This window comes from Girardinichthys multiradiatus, chromosome 18 (genome assembly GCF_021462225.1).
Source record: "Girardinichthys multiradiatus isolate DD_20200921_A chromosome 18, DD_fGirMul_XY1, whole genome shotgun sequence".
Lineage (NCBI taxonomy): Eukaryota > Metazoa > Chordata > Actinopteri > Cyprinodontiformes > Goodeidae > Girardinichthys > Girardinichthys multiradiatus.
Window position 1 is genome coordinate 26,378,007 of NC_061810.1, and position 22,262 is coordinate 26,400,268.

Here is a 22,262-nt window from a genome sequence, read left to right on the forward strand (position 1 = left end):
GGTAGCCTTTCAGGTATCTTCCACGGTGCACATAGCAGGTCACATGACACAGACAGACAGGAAGGGGCAGCAGCCAATACAATCTCTTCATCACTGCGAACCTCCATGTAAAGGGAGAAAGACACATTGTCATGGGAAGCACTTTTCTAAACTAATTATTTTAAGCTGTTCCGTTGCAAGTGCTGTGACGTAACAGTTTAAAAATCGTAACAGAGGATGGAGAAAACTGAATGGATTGAAAAATATGACCCAAACAGAATATAAACGTTATTTCCGCAGCACATAGAGACTAAATTCATCCTTTCTGTAGTCCTACAGACTCCAAGTATGCAACAAAATGGTTTTAAGGGCTACAAAAGTGAATTTTGCATGATTTGTGCCCTTTTAATAAAAATCAAATGTTAGACATATGTGTTGATGCATAAATGGGTAAAATCCCTTAATTCCTTAAATTTTTTATGAATTTAAAGCAACAACCTCTAGAACCTGCAACACATTTTCCTCTTATCAGTTATAGTCTTTTAACAAACCTGAATCAGCTAAAACCGAAATCTGCATATCAGATCTCTAAAAGAAAGAAGAAATCAGTGTCAGCCAAGAAAAGCTTAATCGGCGTCTCTCTGGTACAAACGGCAAACCACTTAGCGATGACCCCCGCCTTATGGCACAAGCAAAACATTACACGCAGGTGGCAGACAAAAAAGGTGAGGAGATGTCTAACACGCTTAGTTTGAATTATTTGTGTGTTTTTAAAATAATGACTTCTTGAAACCTTGGAAATGGGTGCTCTTACCCTGTTGTGCACCTAAATGAGCAAAAACAATCAATAGCACTTACTGTTGTTCCTGTCCTGTCTGAAACGGGTCGTGAGGAAGTCACATGTCCCTGTTATGCAGATGAAAACACCTGGGTGGGTCTGGGAACCTGTTGGTATCCACGCTGTAAAACATCGCTGCATGTGCTTTTCTCACAGGTGCTAATTAACATGAGATGGAGTTTCTGTGAACAAAGAGCTGGCACACTTTGACTGTCAGAATGAAAGCTACATTTACACAATAAAAAAAAAAATTGCTTTTAGTTTTGAGCGAGAGCTTTTAGACCAGAGTGACAAAGGATTAGTCTGAGGCTCCTGAGCTGCTTCACTTGTGATAGATGGATTAAATCCATTTTATTCCAACCTATATAGAAGATAGTTTGGGTTTGTTCTTAGGCACATAAAGAGCATTTCCTTGGCTTCATATTCAAATATGGTTGTAGCATTTCCATTTATCTGGCTTGCACCTGAAAAGTCACCAGGATGCTCTGATTAGATCTAAAACCTGAACAACAGCCCAGAACTCTCTTAGCCTTTCCAGCTGATGTCCAGGATTCATGCAGCACTTGGGTTCTGGTTAGCCGTCTGCAGAAATGTGGTTCCTCAGCCTCCTCTTTAGCTTGACGTTCCATCAGTGGAGGGGGGATTAGCGTGTTTTTGTATCTACCAACTAACTCATATGCTTGGTTTTTTAAGTATTTAAGCAATGAGTTGTGGGATGAAAGTAATCTCAGAGAGACACTCGCTCTATCCTCAGAGGAGATGCATCTCCTCTCATTTAGGGGCCGCCTGTGGAAAGCACTGATAGCAGCTCAGATCAGAGGCAGCAGCAGAACTGTGTTGGATTTGATTTGGATGGAAGTGAGGAAATCATTCCCCCCCCCCCCCCCCCCCCGACCTCACCAAAATCATGTTGGTTTGTTTTCAGTGTTTGGGGTCTTGAATGAGGCAGATATAAGTAGGAGGATTAGGAAAAAAGAGTGGTTATTAAAGATGTATTAGCCTGCTTGACACTTAATTTAAAAATGTTCAATTTTCACTCCAGTTCTATTCAGAGATATATTATATATCAGGTTCTTAGACAAGAAAATGAACATATAATTGATTAATTAATTGATTAGTGTTACCCTACAGTGATGCACAGCCAAGCTGCTGATATGCAGGTTTGTTTTTAAACCATCTAATTTAAGGGAGGTGAGGAAAACTCCTAAGGTTGAAGGGTTTTATTTTCACTTATTCTATTTAAATCTGCTGTGACGATGCCAGCGTGGCTGTGCAAGCTATATGCCAAACACATTTGATCATTTTATTACAAGCAGTTGTCATGAATCTCTTTAATTCTTCCATAAAAACACTTGTAAGCTAAGTGGACAGTCAGCCGGTGATGTGTGGGATGGTGGGTGTGTTTTTGTGACAATAAAGCGAGCAGAGAGCTTTCTGGAGAGATCTGCTGCTTTTTGTTCATCAGCTGAGATCCCCACAACCACCCACATTTGAAGTGGCAGTGTTTCATTTATGATATTGTTTTATATACCCAGGCTGTCCTGCATTTGCAGTGAACTAGGAAAAGAAGTGTTGGCTGTAGTGCAAAATCAGATATTTGATGAGACACTGTCTATATAACAGCCAAAGAGCTGGTAAAAGAATGAGCAGGAAAATAAAATTACAGTCCCGGGTTGAAAGCTAAACCAACGAGGCGGGTCCTATAAGTAGATTAAAAAAAAGGGTGAAAAGCATCACATTGTACAAATGATGCAAGTACAAAAATATACCGTACTCAGGATTTTCTGTCATTTGAACTGAAAGGAGTCACACCCTGTTTGGCTTTCTGCTGCTGTAGCCTATCTGCTTCTGACATCAACAAGGCATTTTCATCAGCTGCTCACTGGATACTTGCTGGATACAATAGATCAGCATATATCTGAAATACTAGGACCATCATGTCCTGCACCAAAGTCATTGCTGATTTGTTTTTTGTGTACCTAATAAAGGGGCTGGTGACAGTCAGACTGCTGATGTTGGATGAAGAGTTGAAGTCCTTCCCCAACAAATGTTTCTTGTTAGTAATGGAACTGTGTATAAAACTGCTTATTTATGCAGTTTTAAGCTGGAGCTTCTTGTTTGTAGTTTACTAAATATAAAAATACCTTTGCAAACAGTTTATCTTTTCATGCCGGCCATTGTAACAGGTTCTTTGTGCTCTTGTTAGGTATCTGCGTCTATTAAAACAGCTAGGAGGACAAAAGATGCTGCTAATCAGCACAGTGTGTTTTCCTCTTAGTGGGTTCAGATGAAGGTCACCTCTGTGAGCAGGGTGTATAGATTTGTTACTGTTTGGGTTTCAATACTGATCATAAAAGCAATCCAGTTGTCTCAGCGGTCACCTATCTTAAACAACTCTGCCTCTGAGAACATGAACAGCTATTTCTTCACAGAATGAGCCGACACCCACGCTTCTCAGCTTCTCCATCTCAACACTTTTTCCTGAGTCCTCGTTCAGAATCTAACAAGTTTTTCCTCTCGTGTTTGTCCCTCTCGGAGTCCCGTTGGCCTTGTCTGTGGCGTAGACACGCAGCGGCGAACCTACACCGGCGTTGAGCTGCGGGCGCGCTCACGCTCTCCTCCTGCCATCAGCCATTGCTCCAGCGTGGCCGGATTTGCGTGCTCCACTCGTCTCTTTCGGTAGGTGTGGTTCCCATGGAGACGGCTGTGCCTGCATCACAGTCTCACACACGGATGTGTCTAAAAATAGAGCAGCGGCCTGAGCAGCCTCCCTCGTCTGAATATTGATCTCCATCTAATGATGCCTCTGAGGAGAAATGAAGAAAGGGCTGCAAATCTGCGAGAAGGCTACGATGATGAGGGAGGCTGGCTTTCATTTTGGGTCATATGCTGATGTATCACTTCTCCCTCATTGAGCTGATTCCTCACCATAACTCGCCCCGGTTTCCTCACTAGTTCATGTTTTTATGATTATGCTGTGGATCCTCAGAGGAACCTGAGGTCAGCAGCTGTTAAACTGACCAGTTACCTTAATGAAGGTCTATTAGATGAGAGGGAACATAGAGAAGATATAGAAGAATGTCTAAATTTGCAGCGGGGAAACTTTAATACCTGTTTAACTCCGTTTTCTTTTGGACGAGTTCTTGTTCTTTTTTAAGAGCAGTTATAAAGGATTTTTTGAATAAGACTTGCATCATGGTGCAATGTCCTTTAACGCAGAACAAACCAGATGAAGCGTCAGCCTGATTCAGAATGCTGTATATGTAAATAAAATAACGTTTGTGATGACAAAGTGTTCAGTTAGAGATGCACTGATCACAATTTTGTAGCTGATTTTCTGTCTGTGATTTATTTGTTTTTTGTAAACCTTTGATTGGCTGATAACGGTTTTGGGTGATTCAGATTTGAATATAATTGGAAAAACAACAGTATTCAAAGTATATGCTTAGCCTTCCTGTCATGAGCGATTATTAACTATTTATAATAATAAAAGCCACATGACAAAGGCCAAATAACAGAATTTACATTTTAAACTGCCTTTAGCAGCTTTTATTAATGATTAGCACAGTTATCATGGCTAGCTTTACTAAAACCTTGATTTCTTTGTTCCCTACAGAATGTTATCTTAGCTTTGAGACTTCCAGACCTAGCTTACCATAACAGGTTGAAAGGTTTAAACCTCAAAAGCATGAAACAGAGCAGTGTTGCTGTCCTTTGTTCAGCCTTCCTGTTTTCTCTCCAAAGCCTTGCTCTCTCCTTAAGTAGCACCTAGGCGTGTTATGTTATGAAAATCTTGTGTTTTGAGTATTCTGTGCAATTTCCCTTTTAATATTAAAAGTTTTTTTTTTACATGTGTTTAATAATATACAAAAAGTTGTTTATTTACAAGCTGAAGGTAATTCCCTAAGAGTGAAGCCAGCAGCAGAAATGTATTTATCAACATGACTAATATTATTTTTAAATGTAGGGGTAGTAGCAGTAGTAATAGAAATGATTAGAAATATCCTCCATTGTCCTGCACTGTGGAAAATTATGTGTATCAGTACCAGAGTAAAAGGCAAATGGAAGCAGGTAGGGACACACAAATGTAAAAACTATAATAAACAAGAAATAAGATTTGACTCTACAGTAAGGGAAATTTTTACAGCATAAGAGAAAATACTGTACAGTTATCAAAAATGACCTACTCAGATTAAATGAACTGTGCAACTGAATAGTGTGATTTTGAAAATATACAAAATGCGCGTGTTTAATTGTACATAAACAGACTATTTACACAAATAAAGAAACAACTGTGCAGAAACAGCAGAGATGTAAACACCTTTTCAGCTTGTTGGGAGCAGTGATGGTTATAAAGTCTTAACATCTGGCAGGAGGAAGGGAAGGATCTGTGATAACGCTTCTTTGTGCACCAGGATGCAGCAGTCTGTCTCTGAAGGAGCTCCCTTTTTCTGCAACAGCTTCATGCATGGGGTGGGAGACAATGTCTTAACAGTGATGTTGGGCAGTGTATGTTACATATTAACAAATTTAACAAATGCCAATCAGTAAGCATAGGAATGCTCACAGTAGTCTGTAGTATGTAGTTTTAAACGTTTTCTCATCATACTGACAAGAAAAACGTGGGATGGACTTTTGTTTTTTTAGAGGAGATTAAAACCGTCGGAAGCCAAATATCCGATCTGTTTATATCTGATTTTCCTGAAGGAAGATATGCAACTGAAACCAAAAACCGGGATAAACTGCATCACATCTGCACATTATCAGCAGCAAATGTTTCATTATCTTGCTGAGTTACTTTCACACCGACCATGTGTGGTTTGCGACGCTCCCAAGCACCAGGATGTAATTAATTGCATCTGCCAAGGTGTAAAGGGACTCGGCGAAGCTTTAATTACACCCACCTCGCCCACATGCTCTGGTGTGATGGCTGAAATGGTTAAACACGTGGAGGAGAGAAGGCGGGAGGGCAGATGAGTGGGAGAGGGAGGGCTGGGAACAGGAAAGTGGGGAGCTTTACGTTGTGTAGAGTGTGTAAAAATCTTTGTAATCAGCAGGGGATTTTAATTTGATGGGCTGTTTATCCACACGTGGTTCCACGTGTGTACCTTTGTGTGAAATGTGTAGCGATGGGGCTCGGCAGAGAGACCTGCTGCAAGGTTAATGAAGTGTTGTTTTAGAGTAGTTTTGGTGAAGGACTGTCGAGTGGCCTCAGGGGTTAGTCCAGCTGGGTACAGAGAAAATAAATGAAATCAAGCCAAATTTAGCTTTCATGAAACATTTATTTTATTTGTATTGGTCTTGGTCACAAACTGTAATAACAGCATTATATTTGCTAAGCTAAGCTGTGGAAACTATGTGGCATGTGCAGTCAGGTTTACATTAAAATAACTGTTTAGACCTTTAAATTCTGGTCGGCGCTACAGAGCGCTGTTTCCAAAAACCAGCCGCCATAGAGATGGTTTCTTCCCCTCTAAGATGTTCACTAAGAACACCTTACAGCCAGGGTAGTCAGCTACTCTGCTGTGAGACAAAATAAGCATATTTACATGATCACAACCTCCTCCTCATCATAATTTATGTATTTATTTATAAAGCACTTTACAGATCAAACAGCTACTAAAGTGCTATACAGGTAAATAAAAAACCAAGTAGGAAGATAAAAATAATAAAGAAAAGCAATATGTGCACAATCTTGGCCAATAAAGCTGATCCAGAATCACATTTATTGTGTAAAAAAGGTGGCTATTTAATCTGAACTCCTATTGGCTGGATATTAAAGAGAACCCCGACTGTAGATATGGGAAAGTTCAGGCCAGTCGATATTTTCTTCTAGCCAGTCCCTGACCTAAATGACAAATTCTCTTGTTTTTCCCATTTTGAAGAGTTGGCTAGATAAATCGGCTCCTCGTCATATTTACACCCCAGAATCAGAGGAAGTCGTGGATTTAATAAAAGTACCTCAACACTGGTGATTTTCTTAAAAATAATTACTTCTCAGCATGAGATTGTTTTCTCACTTGAACAAATGGGTTCAAATGAAAGTTTTTCAGTTTGGTATTATGCTGCTGCAATAAAAGCTGAAGTTGTTTAGAGGCCATTTACAGATCTTCGTTGGGGTTGCCGGTTGGCTGCCCTTTATTTGTGATTTTGCACAGTTTGCCAGGGCTCATCGTGTTCTCAATACAGCAGAATTACAGTATCGAGTCTTTACGGCTCTTTTCCTTAAGGCCCATTTATGATTTTTGACACAACCAAACCTCCTTCTTTTCAGAGCTAATTTCAGATTGTAACAAATGTTTGTCTCCATTTAAAAAGATAAATGCATCTTTTTTTTTTTTTTTTTTTAAAGGAAGGTTCCATAATCTGCCTTTGTTGTGTGATTGAACATTTTGAAAACACCTTAAATCTATTCTTCTTTTAGTGTGAATTTCAAAGAGCCGGAAGCGGTACGAGCGCTGACCTGCACTCTGTTGAAGGAGGACTTTGGTTTGACCATCGAGATCCCTCTGGAGCGCCTCATCCCCACTGTCCCTCTGCGCCTCAACTACATCCACTGGGTGGAGGACCTTATCGATGGACAGAAGCAGCCACACAGGGGCATCGACATCGGTATAACCTACCCCGGATTTATTACTACACACATGTCATCAAACAGTGTGGGAGCCTCTGAGGAAATATGCCACATGTGTTCGTATTCGTTCTCAGAGTAGGAGGGAGCCTCGGTAGTAAATGTTTGATAAAATGTCTCTTTTCCATTAGAATAAGAAGTGCAGATTGATGGCCGATCTTTATGGTCAACATCTCTATGGAAAGAAATACACATTTTTTGCAACGTCCACAGTCTGCACAAAATAAAGGTGACGAATATCCTGTGTGAACAGATGAATTATCCAGACTAATAATTTTAAATATTTACATTTCAAATTCTACAAATAAGCATTCTGAAATAAAGAGGAGCTGGACATCTGAACTGTGTAACAGACAGCTGGGAGCCAAACTTAAACTGAAGTTTATCCTGTTTTTGTGGCCCTATTAACTGGTTTTCCTTGTGTCCTTAAACAAATGATCCACGCCTCTTGAACTTATTAAAATTGAAACATTTGCAAATTGTTTGCAAAATAGCTTAAGCTCAGTTAAAAGGGATGGAGAGTGTCTGTGGACAGCAATTTTCAAGCTACAGATTCTTGATTGCATTTAGGCCTGGACTTTGACTGGGCCACTCTAACACATGAATATATTGTGATCTAAGCCATTCTGCTGTAGCTATGGCTGTTTAGGGTCGTTGTCTTGCTGCAAGGTGAACCTCGGACCCAGTCTCTAGTCTTTTGCAACCTCTAACAGGTTTTCTTCTAGGATTGCCCTGTTTTTGACTCAGTTCATCTTTCTGTCTACTCTGGTCAGCTTCTTTATTCCTGCTGAAAAAAAACCATCACAGCCTGAAGCTGTTCCACCGTGATGTTTCACCATGTAAAACACTCTTGTTTGGGGTGATAGTGCAGTGTTAGTTTCGTGCCACACACAGCTTTTTGTGTGTAGGTCAGAAAGTTCAGTTTTGGTCTCATCTGACCAAGAACACCCTCCTCCATGTTTGCTGTTTTTCCTACATGGCTATTGGCAAACCAGACTTCCTATAGCCTTCTTTTGGCGATTTCTTTCTTCTCGCCATCAAGGCGATGTTTTAAAGTGCATGACTAACAGTTGACAGAATGTCCTACCTGAGCGGTGGATCTGCCGCTCCTCCAGAGTTACCATGGCTGCTTCTCTGATTAATGTTCTTCTTGCCCAACCTGCCTGTTTAGGTGAAAGACCAAGTCTTGATAGGTTTGCAGTTGTGCCATACTCTTTTCATGGACTGATCAGAGCTCTGTGAAATGTTCAGTGCTTGGATTCTTGTTTTATAACCTAACCCTGCTTCAGACTCCTCCACAACATTCTCCCTGATCCCTCTGCTGCCTTCCTTGGTCTCCATAATGCTGTTTTCTTTAATGACTTTGAACAAACCTCTAGATAAATGCTGGATACGTACCGAGATTAAATCTCACACAAGGTAACTTTGTTTACTAATTTGGCTATCAGAATAAAGTTGGGCTGAATTTAAATGCATGCCATGTTTTTCAATGTTTTTATTTGTAAAGTACTTCCAAATTTTGCACTGCTTAATGTTGGTCTATCACCTAAAATCCCACGAAAACACATTGATGTTTGTGACTTCAATGTGAAAATGTAGAACAGTTCAACAGCTATGAAAATAGCTGTGTCACAACAACCAACAACCAGACCTTTAGATATACAAGTTCTTAAAGTTTTGGGAAGGTTGCTTTCATATTTTGTGCCATTTATGGCCTCATTTTTGTAATTCCTTGTGTTTTCTGCTCGAGATGATTACAAAGTGCCATTTAGAGCCTCCAGCAAATGACCTTAGTCATTCCCAGTTCTCCCAGTGCTAACTTAAATCCCTGTCCACATGGCCCTCGTGTCCATTATGTCAGTCTGAGATATGAAAAGACTTTGTGTTGTCCCTGCAGATGTGTGGGTGTGTACTCTGTGTGACTTAATGTCACTGATTGGTGACCCTGTAGCTGTTAGTAAGCAGAATGAAACTATCTTCTCTTTGATGGATCACCACTGGTTGTTCCTGAGTCTCTCTGAGGCTGACCTGAATAATATTAGATTATCACTGCTGGGACTGACGTTTATTGGCTTCAGATCCTGAGACAGTTTAGCAGCACATCACATCCTACCTTTTGTTTACTCTTAAATATCAGTGCACATCAGTGCCCTTATAGTTCAGTTTTCACAGTGATACATACATCATTGTCAGAGGTCACAGATGTCCTTTCTGTTTCCTCAGGCACCGGAGCGTCCTGTATATATCCCTTACTGGGAGCCACAATGAATGGCTGGTACTTCCTCGCCACAGAGGTGGACGATATCTGCTTCGACTACGCGAAGAAGAACGTGGAGCAGAACAACCTGTCTGACCTGGTTAAAGGTGAATGTTGGCTCAGGCATGGTGTGGACGGTATGATGCTGTTGGCACCCACACAGATTTTATGGAAGTAGGTGGTTTTAATGAAATGTTAGTGGTAGTAAAGTAAAGTAATATGCTGTCAATTGAAGTTTTATTGCTTTACTTGTTTAGAGGAGCTTACAGATCATCACCTAATTTGTTTCTTTCCTTTGATCTTCCCAGTTGTAAAAGTCCCGCAGAAGACTTTACTGATGGACGCCTTAAAAGAAGAGACAGAAATTATTTATGACTTTTGCATGTGTAATCCACCTTTTTTCGCCAATCAGCTAGAGGCAAAGGTAAATGTTTCTCTTCAGTTTTTTGCAGGTGAATCTCAGTAAATTAAAACGCCATCTAAGATTTTTATTTGTTTTAGTAATTAAGTTGGAAAAATTGAACTGTTTTCACGTACACATTAGTTCAAGCTTTTCTTTGTTAATAATGACGATTAATGACTTATACATAAGTGACATAAGCTCATTGCTAAAGAAGGTGTCTGTTTACATACCTCATCCAAACAAATGAATGGAAAGTTGGGTAGAAGGAAAAAGTGTGATAGAAAAATAGTCACATTCTTTGTGTTAAGCCACTACTGAACCAGAGACAACGTCAGAATCGTCTTACCTGGGATGAGCAGAGAAAGGACTGCGCTGTTGCTCACTGGTCCAAAGTCCACTTTTCAGTTGAAGGTAAATTTTCATTTGGAAATAAATGTCCCAGAGTCTGGAGGAAGAGTAGAGGGGCACAGAGCCAGATATCCACAGTCATCCACAGATTTGGGGAGCCGTGTTGGATTAGATTAAGGTTTATTTTGAACATGTACACCTGTTTGCTTTCACACCAAACCTTTGGAACGCTTTACCCGTCCCCTGACCTATCCTGGACCCTGAAACTGGACATAGAACCGAACCCTGTCACGGTTACAACTGCCGATCTCGGCATGCTTGATCCGGGCTCTGCAGCGGTTCACTTGCAGTGTGAATGCATGCTGGGCCAGCGTAGCAAAGCAGGAAGAGAGGATGTAACGTAAGAGCAGTTCATTTGAGTAGAAGAAATAGATGAAAACGTTGTAAGAGCCCGAAGACAAAAGAGTTTTGAAATGACCCGTGGAGCTACATGGAGGATTGAAGGCGCACTACTACATTTGAACATCAAAGTACCAACAGGAACCCAGATGAGACGGATTTCTTCTCAGGGCTTTTTTCTTCTTGATCAGCGCCATACTGCCCCATGAAACAATCTGTTGCAACGGCATGACCGGACCGGTCCGGTCTAAAAATCTCTGTGTGAAAGCAAGCCAAGTCAACTGAAGGTGTGCATTTTCTCACTTTTACCGATCCCCAGACCATGCCCTGGACCAGCAGTGTGAATGCACGCCTGTACACATATATATACCCAAATGCATGCATGTATACAGCCTTATGTACATATTCCATGTTGCTTATTTTTTTCCATGTTCAAAATGGAGTAGAAGGAAGAAAAACTTGTTAAATCCTAGCCCGTCTGATAGTGCTGGCCCACTGTGTTTTATCAAGCTTAGTGGAAATGCTGCTTTCATTTTTCAGCAGGACTTTTAAAGCTGTCTACACTGCCAAAAGTACCAATGACCTAGTCTAAACCCTACAGAGAAGCAATGGAGCTTTGTCCAGAGGAACATCAGACCCAACAATGTGGACAAGCTGAAGGCCACTATGAAAGCAACCAGAGCTTCCTGAACACCTCAGCAGAGCCACAGGCTGATCACCTCTATGTGCCTCTGCATTGATGCAGTGATTCATGCGAAAGGAGCCCTGACCAAATATTGAGTGCATCTACTGTACAACATGTAGCATATTTGTCAATAAGCCCACATTTCTGAACTAATTCAGTCAGTCAGTCATTTTCTACCACTTATTCCATAGTGGGTAGCGGGGGAGCTGGTGCCTATCTCCAGCAGTCTATGGGCGAGAGGCGGGGTACACCCTGGACACGTCGCCAGTCCATCGCAGGGCAACACACAAACAACCAAGCACACACTCATTCATACACCTAAGGGCAATTTAGAGAGACCAATTAACCTAACAGGCATGTCTTTGGACTGTGGGAGGAAGCTGGAGTACCCGGTGAGAACTCACGCATGCACAGGGAGAACATGCAAACTCCATGCAGAAAGACCCCCGGCCGGGAATCGAACCCAGGACCTTCTTGCTGCAAGGCAACAGTGCTATCAACTGCGCCACTGTGCAGCCAGAACTAATTCATTTATCTCTTATTTGATGTTTTAATTTTCTGAGAAACTGAATTCTGGGTATTTGTCAGCTGTAAACCATAATCACCAACGTCAACAGAAATGCAAATTTCAAATATATCACTCAGTGTGTAGCAACTCTGTGTTTTACTTTTTGAACTGCATTACTGGACTAAATTAATGTTTCAATGATTTACTGAGATGCATCTGTGTGTACTGGATTTTATTTAAGCGTTTCAGTGCAGGGGGGTGTGGCTGAACAGTTTTTTTTTCTGTCTGTATGTTTGAGTTCTGGCTCTGCCTCCCTGAGTCATTTCGGCTCCAGCATGAAATACTGTTTGTTTACGTGATGCTAATAAGCTTCTAATAGGATTTCTGCCTAATCTCTGTCTGTCTTGTTGCTCTCGCTGCAGGGGGTGAACTCCAGGAACTCCCGAAGACCTCCGCCCAGTTCAGTGAACACGGGTGGGGTAACCGAGATCATGGCGGAGGGCGGCGAGCTGGAGTTCGTCAAGAGGATCATTCATGACAGCCTGCAGCTGAAGAAACGGCTGCGGTGAGGAGGACAGAAAGTCCTTTTTCTTTGTCTAGGTGGTGGTTTGGGGCAGAAATATCTAAAAAAAAAACCAAGAGTACATGGTAATTACATGATTGATGTTGAAGTGTGCTGCAGTTCTGATGGTTTTAAAGAGGCTCAGATTGGCTGAAATGGCTCCAGTGAAGGAGAGAGTTTAGTAGGTGAGCGGGCAGATGGATCGCTGATGTAGTTGTCACCCTCAGTTACTGTAATGATTAAGCACACACCCGCCTCGCGCCGTATCCGGGAGCCCACAGGGGAGCAGCTGTGTTTGGGTGGCGGCCGTCACTTCACCCTCCCCCGTTAACCAGGGCTGTCACCCAAGCAGCCGAGTGAGACCCCGGCAGAGTGGAGCTATTAAACCTGATTAGACAGGCCACACCTGCTCTGGCTCTTACAGGCTATGCAATGTGTGTGTGTGTGTGTGTGTGTTCCTGTCTTGGCATCACAGTGAGAACCATTTTCCCGATTTCACCATCAAATTGAGGACCGTTTGTACCAAAGTGAGGACATTTTGCTGGTCCTCACGACCTATTTTGCTAACGGTTAGGTTTAGGACTAAGATGTGAATTGAGTTTAGGTTAAGGTTAGGGTTAGGCATGAACTGGTAATGGTTAGGTTTAGGGTTATTGTCAGGGTTAGGGCATAGAAAGGGTTGAAAATGACTGAAAATCAATGGAAGTCAATGGGAGTCAACACATGGTCCTCACTACATATAGCAAGACAAGAATGTGTGTGTGTGTGTGTGTGTTCTTGTTCATGACGCTTCACTGGAGTGGGACTGATGTTAACACCTGCCTGCTCTTATGTGGCTCCGTGTTACAAAATCATGAATACAGGAGAGGCAATTGGAGCAAATCCAGATTTGTTTAACAGGTTTGAGGCTCCAGACAGACCAAGCGAAGCCAGCTGTCACTCCCAACAGCATGCTGGGATATCACAGCTACCAGGTGTCCATGGAAACGGTGCCAGCCTTTACAAATGGTCCAGTGAGATACCCCTGCCACCCCAGCTTGCTCCTTCTCCACCACTAGAGAGTAATTACTGTCAGGCTGAAGCTCCAAACTGCAGTTAGAGTTGAAGTGATGCTCCTGATTCATCATATTGTTTTGATGAAAATTATTTCTGAGTTTATCTTTCCTCTTAAACCTTTTGCTTAAGAAAAGGAAAACTGAAAGTGTAAATTGATGCAGCTGCACTCTTTCATGACTGAAAGAGCTGCTGGTAGAGGTTAGTGGGGATGCTGTTCAGGGGGATTTCCTTCCGCTCTGAGATTAGAAATGGGGAACATCTGTTAATATTAGAGCTGATCAATATTTAATTGCATCAGCTAAAGGCTTGACATGTTTCTCTCCCTGCACCATCACTTACTCAGCATGCACCAACCTCCCTAACCTACATGTTGATGTCATTAACAACCATCAGTCACAAGTTTGCCACGTGCAAGTTGACTTTTTGCACGTCTCCTGTTAGGTTAGGCAATTCAAGGGTTGCTTCAGGCATTGGAAAAGACAGTTTTAACAGCGAAAAGAGTTAAATTACATCTTAAAGATGCACCAAGAAAACTGATGACTTTCAGCAGATAACCGGAAGGCTAAAGGAGCTACAAGTACAAAGGAAGTGCTCGTAGTCTGAAACAAAGACTGCTGTTTTAGTAATGCTATGCATGCTAACCGCTGATATTAGGTGCTAAAGCCAGGTAAAAATGTCAACTCCGTGATCATTTTGTCTGTTTTAAAATAGTAAAACACTGCATTGGGGGTAACTTTTCTTCAAAAGAAACTGAGGTTTTTGCTAAGTTTAGGGTCAACAGATGTCCTCACAGTCTCATATTTCAGGAAAACCTTTACAAGGTTAAGTAGGCAAATCTAACAAGTCAAGATGTGTGATGCAGACAGACTCCTACTAAACTGAATGATGAGATTGAATCAAAAGCTGCTTTCAGTAAAGCTTTAGTTTAACAGGTTGCACACAAGTTTACTGCAGTTTACTTTTTAATTTTTTACATTTTTCCCCTAATAGGTTTGTTTTGGGGTAGAATGGGCTGAATATATATCACATTAATAGTGGGAAAGGTTTTGAAATGAGTTATCATTAAGCCACAAGGACCTGGATTTTCAGCATTCATATGTAAGCTTATGAGATCCACTATAGATGGCTCTAATGCACCCTCCATCCATCACAGAAGATGATGTTTAAACTCCACTTTAGCCCGCAGAATGCAGCATCATCAGCCAAGTTTCCAGACTGGCACTCCCTAAGGTGCCCCAGTTGGACTCTGCTGCTCATTGATCAAGTCCAAACTCATGTCTTTATTGCACAGCGGTGATTATTGATCTGGCCTCTACCTCAGGAACACTTCAAAACCACCCTTGCGCTGCAGGACCATGAGCATCCCGGATCTCTTCCTGTCTCTCATGTTTTCACTTTGCCTTTTTGTTGCTCCCCGAAGCCTACCTCTGCTTGCTTGCTCTCTGCTTTGTAGTTCAGGCCTGGGCAGTGGGCTGCTAACACACCCATACGTGTGCACACAAGCAGCCGGTTGATGTTGATTTTTCTTTCTGCAGGTGGTACAGTTGCATGTTGGGGAAGAAATGCAGCCTGGCACCTTTGAAAGAAGAGCTGAGGAAGCAAGGGGTGAGTATCCGCTGAGACCCAGAACAAAGAAGCATGAGCAAACTCTGGCCTCTGATCTCAGTTTGTACATGCAGGAACAACGTAGACACTGATAACAGCAGGTTCAGACGTCTGCATATTCTCCCAATTAATACTCCTCTGTGCATGGATGTTAGGAGGTTGATCAGCCGTTTCTAATACGCCACTAAAGCATGAATGAGCCCATATAAAGATAAAGGAGGACGTCTCAGCGTCCCCATCATCATCTGCACCAGCCTCCTCTCAACCCTCCTCCAGAGGTCTGAGTCTGCTGTAAGCTGCTCATCAGAATGAGTGCAGGGTTGGTGAACATCCAGGCAGGAGGCCGATGCTTCGTTTTAAAGCGTCTCTTAAAAGAAACCCTCTCTAGTTAATATACTAAAGCTTTTATCACCCATTACCCAATTTAAACCTTGTTGTGTTTAGCTGCTTTGAAGTTAGAAAATTAAACATACAGCCCCCTACATGTATTCATGTTTATTCGCACCACTGGTAAAGATGTGTAAAAAATCCTTTAAAATGTTTATAAAACAAATGTAACAGATGCTTTTTTTTAATCTATGTGCCTTTGTGATATTCTGGGGTCGCTATGTCTCCATAACAACCATTAAACATTATCTACACAACAACCAGTTGTTTAAAAGGCATGCCGGGAGAAAGACATTTCTGTCCTACCAACAAAAATGTAAATGTATGGAGTCTCTAGAATGTACTGGGACTTTAACTGGAACCGTGCGCTTAGGCCAGATGAGACTGACATTGAGTTTCTCGACACTCCAGATGGGTGTGGGTTAAAGTAACAGATGAATACGTAGAAAAGCAACTTATCCCCACTGTTAGGTATGGTGGGGGATCTGGGATGCTGTAGGCCTTTTTCTCTTATTGAGGCATTGGGAACCTTGTTAGAATAGATAAAAATTGGAGATTTAAAATGAATCAAAAACGTATGACCAAATCAACAAACAGTGGTTATCCAGACAGAAAATCAACTTTCTTCCATGGCCATCTCATTACGGGAGCTAAAACCTGCTGAGAAGTTGGCATAAGAGAGGATGCAGGTCTGCAACAAACTTTTTTTTTTTTACACATTTGTGCCGTGGGACACAACAAGTGTCAGCCACTGATAATTTGACATCTGAGAAATCAGATTAATTAATTATGATTAAAAATAAATACTTTGCTCATATATGTTACATATTAATCAGTAGCAGGTGCAGTTTTTAAGTAACAGACAACAGGCAGAGAGGAACTGTTAGTAAATTAACCCTTTTTGTTCTTCGCATTAATACACCATGGTTGTAAAGCAGGCTTATATTTACCTGTCCCATGGAGGCCATTTTTCCCCAGTGTCTTTCTTATCATTGAGTCATGAACTCTGACCTTAACTGAGGCAAGTGAGGCCTGCAGTTCTTTAGATGTTGCTCTGGGTTCTTTTGTGACCTCCTGGATGAGACGTCGCTATATCTTATAGTAAAATCGGGTAAGCCAGCCATTACTGGGAAGGTTCACCACTGTTTCATGTTTTCTCCATTTGTGGATAATCTCATTGCTCTCATTGTGGTTCAAAGTCCAAACGTTTTAGAAATGGTTTTGAAACCTTTTTCAGACTGATGGTCAATGAATGTGTTGCTCGTCTGTTCTTGAATTTCTTTAGATTAGGACGTGATGCGATTCTTTGTGAGACCTCTTAGCCTACTTCATGTTGTCAGACAGGTTGCAGTAAATTGATTTCTTGATTTTTACTGGTCTGACAGTAATTATCTCTGGTTGTGGCTAGCGACATTTAACTCGCCATTCCTAAAACAGTTGGTTAATCACAGTTAATTAGTAGTTTAACAAGATGAGCTGGTACATGTTTGATTGGATTATTTTGTTCACCTTAATAAATAAAAATCATCACTTGAAATCTACATTTGACATTTTGTATTTACTCGGGTCATCTTTGACACTAAAACGGGTTTGAGCCAAAACATAAACAGAAGAAATTTTTACGGTGGTGAATACATTTTCACATCACTGTACATAAATGATCATCATCGGGCCGGTTTGGATCAATCCACAATAAAGTCATAAGGTTGCATGTTTTACGGGTTGTTTAGTAGCAGAAATGCACAAAAATATTGAATCGCAAGTGTCCTGGTAATATTAGTGTGTGCAGTACTGTTGTCCTGAAGAGCTGCCGGCATGCAACATTTGGTGTCTGCTTCATGACGACCATATTTTTAATTAGTTAGATGGACTTTGATAGAAAGTGAAACAAAACTTCAGCCTTTAGCTCTCAGAGTAGCATGGATCTCATGAGGATGGAAAAGAAGGAGGCCATTGAGCAAAATGATGGTTAATTAAAACCTATACTTTCATTCCAGTATTCAATAATAATTAAGGAAGGGTGTGTTTTTCTAATGTCACCCAGCCCAGGTTGGTAGGTCTGGGTTTGGGGGGCTATAGCCTGACGAGCAGAATCCTTGCCATGAAGCTCGATTCTTACCTTGTGCATCAGAAACCCACACTGGGTTCAATCTCCTGTTTGTCCTCTTAATGCTTTGAACTTTACGCAAACGTAGTTGTTTTCCATCAGCATTTTATTGTGTTGGCCACGCCTGACTCTGTTTGTTGCACAGGTGCCCAAAGTGACCCATACAGAGTTCTGCCAGGGACGGACCATGAGGTGGGCACTGGCCTGGAGTTTCTATGACGATGTAAATGTCCCGGTAAGTTCCTGCTTCTGTTTGTCTTTATCACACTAGATTACGATGGAAATAAGCACGGGAAAATCAAAATGGAGTGTAAAAAAGTTTGGATTTTAAAGCTTAATTTCTTATATAAATTCATAAAGACTAAAATCTAAATTTCTGAAAAAAATAATTTAAAAAATTTCTTTTTAACTTATTTTTTATTGATTCTTTTTTTTTTTGCATGGTTATAGTGTCTGGGCACATCATACATTCATATTTATACATTCTTACATCAAAGTCCTTATTGTCCAGTACTGATGGTGGGGACCTCTTCTTGTGATCTCTAATCTGCCTTTTTTTATATCTAATTTTCTCCATAACAAATAGTTGTGGTTCCACTTTGTACCATCATCTCGTAATTGTTTTTTTACTTACTGATAGCAGCACTTTTATGAGATATTCATTCTCTCTCTTAGCCATATTTTGTCCTAATAATCTTTTATCGTTCGACATGACCAAAATACATGTAAATGGTCTACATCCATCTGTCCTCATGCTCTCCAGCATGGTTGCTGGACAGATTTATAAAAAAAACTGGTCATATTTTTTCAATTAAATACTCTCCAGTTCCTGGAGTTAGTGGATTTGTTTTACAGATATTAAGCCATTCTTCCACAGTTATTTGTTCATTTATTTCCTTTTCCCATTGTTCCTTTATATAAAGGAAAAATACAATTTACATATTTATGATCATCTCTTTTTGTTTGACACATCAAAATGTAACCTTTTGTCTAACGTTTCTAGTTTTATTGTTTTATTTATTTTTTCAGTTTCTGATAGAGCAAATACACAGTCACTCAAAGAGGGCAATTTTATTGCTTTATTAGCCTCAAGATCCTTTTACGTCTGGGATTTAAACCCAAGGCTCGTGAACTGGGTGTGGTTTAGATCCCGAACAAAGCATCGGTATTCCTATGTTATGTAATTTTGTAAAACAAAACAGTGTTTTGAATCATTTTTATTAAGTAAAATCTTGATATGGATTTTAAGTGATCTAGGTTTGTCCAGCCCTTTAATATTTTGTACTCGAATGTCCGGAAAATGCATGACCTTTTTAAATGATAAAGTTGTTAGAACCCTGACAATAGCTGCCATAAAATCCATGTATTACCACACGTGAGGCATTATTTCCTCCTTTTTTATTCAATTTTTGCAGATAAAATGAACAATTGATGTGTTTCCCGTTTATCAAAATAACGAACCGATCTTTATAAGTTTTCTATAGTAGACTGTCTTATCTTTGGTATTTTTCTAAGACTTAGCTATAAATAATAAAAATGTGTCTTTGTGGCAGGTTTTTGGAAAAAAAGAGCCCGAAAATGCCGTTTAAAAGCGTTTCTTTGCTAAGTAACCTGGTGTTTGTTGTAACACAATGACTTCACCTCTTGCTTTATAGATGTGTTTCAAACATACATTGCTGACAATGAAATGACTTTAAGCAGCAGCAAACGTTAAAACTGAAAACTAATGCTTTTGCTCATTAGTGCACATGAAAAACAGATACAGGACAATGGGAGAAAGGTGGTGGGTACTGCAAAGGATCTCCTGCAGCAATCTGAGCCTGTAGCAGAATAAATAAAAGGATAACTTGGGGTCAAGCCTGTCAGCGGCATTAAACAAGATCTTATAAGCATATCCTTAAAAGCAGAGAGGTGCCTCCTGAGCCCAAACTTTTAGCTGAGTTGATTTTACATCAAAGCAGCCTAATATCTTAAATGCCCGTCTCCCATTTCACATTCACAAACTCCATTCACTACTATGCTGCAGACTGAAAATAACTTTTTGGATTTAATGTGATTGACTACCACAGTCATGCACTATTGTGCAGAGGAGGAAGACATTTTCTGACTATTTTTATTCAAACAAAATACTATAAAGTGTGGTGTGCATTTACATTCAGCCCCATTTACTCTGACATCTCTAAATAAAATCCAGTGCAACCAACCACCTTCAGAAGGCACCTAGTTAGTGAGTCCACCTGTGTGAAATTGCATCTCAGCATAAACACAGATTACCTGTCAAGGCCTCTTTATTGTTTAGAGAACATCGGTGAGCAAAAAGCAGCTTGATGACCAAGGAACACACCAACAGATCAGGTATGGAGTTGTGGAGACATTTAAAGCAGGGTTAGGTTATAAAACATATCCCAAGCTCTGTTCAGTTCATCATTCGATGGCAGAACTGTAAACCTACCGATACATGGTTCTCCACCTAAACAGACCGGCCAGCTTAGGAGAGCACTGATTAGAGATGTAGCCAAGAGGTCCATGGTACATCTGGAGGTTCTGCCGAGACCCTCAGCTCAGTGTTGACGGGAAAACAGGTTGAACTCCACAAACCTGACCTTTATGGAAGGACTTATGAAGGAAATGGCTTTATTCTTGACACTCTTTGGCCTACATGCAAAATTCTGTATGTGGCAGAAATGGTACACATCACCCTGAACACGCCATCCACATGTTAAAACAGGTCAGAGGCCATAAAACACTTGAAACTGAGGCAGAGGCTATCCTTCCAGCAGGACAACGACTGAACCCTCAGTGGGATGCTTTAGTACAGTCAAAGCATATTTATGTGATCCAGTTGATCTGGATCTGTTCATCCTCTGTTGTTATTATTACACCATGTCTGTCCTGCTACATCCTCTAACCCGTCTCTCTCTCTTCAGTCTAGATCCTCTCTTCCTCACCAAGCCCTGATCCATTATGTGCACTTAACTCCTGTCCTCCGGGGGGATGTTTATGGGATTTCTAGCATTCAGTAGCCAGGCAACAGTTGCCACGGCAGGGCTGTGCGCACAGAGCGTGCCGCTGACTTGTCAGGACAGGAAGAAAGCCAGTCTTGATTGTGACAGAAAGCGGGGATGAAAAATGGAGCTGCAGTTCTGTTACCCTACCTAACCCTGAATTAAACATGGTTAAGGAGAATAGATGGTGACACTTTGCTGGAGCGCTCCCTGTTTTGGTCTTTCTGGCACAAAAAGCAGCAGAGCAGAATGATTGGCCTATATTTCCTGCTCCGCGCTCGCATACATGCAGCATCTTTCACGCTCGGGAGCGGCTCGCCATCATTAACACGCACACCCCCTCAGAGCATGTGTGTGTTTACCGTTTGTGGTCCATGTGTGATCCCTCGCATGGTCCGCTTCCTGATTCTGGTGCCATGTTTCTGTGGTCGCCGTGAAAATGTTCATTTATGAATGTAGCATGACAGATGTGACAGAGGTTCAGGTATTGACCTACTTAACAACCCTATTTACCTCTACAGACCACTAGTCATCACCACTACCAACATTAAAGCCATGAATACATCTGGAGGCACAAAGTCCCCCAAGTGTTTATAGCTTGCACAGGGAAGCATCAAGTCCTAGAAAAGCAGCACATGTGAAATGCAGCTGCATCAATTTAAATGTGATTGAAAAGTTGTTTCTCTTACGTAATTCCACTTAAATTCAACATTAGGTCATTAAAGTAAACCTTTCCTATTTGGGGTCAGATATTATTACCAAACGTTTTGCTGTTTGCAGAAATCCCAGAATAATTAGGACATTATTTTATAGATATGTTTTTATTACTTTTTTCAAATTCAGAAGTTTACATACACTGAGGTTACAGTGGCTTTTAAAAAATTGGGAAAGCGTAAATAATGATGCCATGGCTTTTTAAGTTTCTGAAAGGTTAATTCACAACATTTGTGTAAAATGGAGGCATACCTGGGGATGCATTTACAGGCAACACTGAGGATAGTATGCTTCTGTATGTGAGACCATAGGAAAACCATCTAGATGCCTAAAGGTGTGACGCTCATCAATTCAAACTGTTCCATGCAAGTGTAAACCCAAAGGCAGAGTCCAGCCATTCAGGAACAAGGTGGGACCGTAGAAAACTTATGGGCCGAGATAAAAAGCTGTGGACACAATTCTACCTAAACTTTGGGGGAAGCTTGTATCCCAAAACATTTAAAAGTTAATTGTACCAAACACTGAAGTCATGTGTTTAAACCTCAAAATTTTTATAAAGTTTTCCAGCCACAATACAAATTCTTTCTTTTTTATGAAATTTACTAAACAGAAATGTAAACTTAAAATGTAGTTTCCCAGAAAGTTAGAACATTACATTCATGTATTCAGTACTTGGTCAGAGCTCCTTTTGCATGAATTACTGCAACAATGCATCGATGCATGGAGGAGATCAGCCTGTGGCCCTGCTAAGATGTTAAGGAAGCCAAGGTAACTCTAG

At 40.9% G+C, this 22,262-nt stretch overlaps 1 protein-coding gene across 3 annotated transcripts in view; it reads left to right on the forward strand.

The window, feature by feature from the left end:
• Window positions 1-22,262, forward strand: part of mettl16 (methyltransferase 16, N6-methyladenosin) — a 34,815-nt gene that overhangs the window by 7,802 nt on the left and 4,751 nt on the right. For all 3 annotated transcript variants that reach the window (XM_047391013.1, XM_047391012.1, XM_047391014.1), the window contains exons 3-8: window positions 7,242-7,429; window positions 9,672-9,812; window positions 10,014-10,129; window positions 12,471-12,613; window positions 15,202-15,271; window positions 17,911-18,000. In XM_047391013.1, the coding sequence (XP_047246969.1) occupies window positions 7,242-7,429; window positions 9,672-9,812; window positions 10,014-10,129; window positions 12,471-12,613; window positions 15,202-15,271; window positions 17,911-18,000 (748 nt within the window). The remainder of the gene's footprint in view (window positions 1-7,241; window positions 7,430-9,671; window positions 9,813-10,013; window positions 10,130-12,470; window positions 12,614-15,201; window positions 15,272-17,910; window positions 18,001-22,262) is intronic.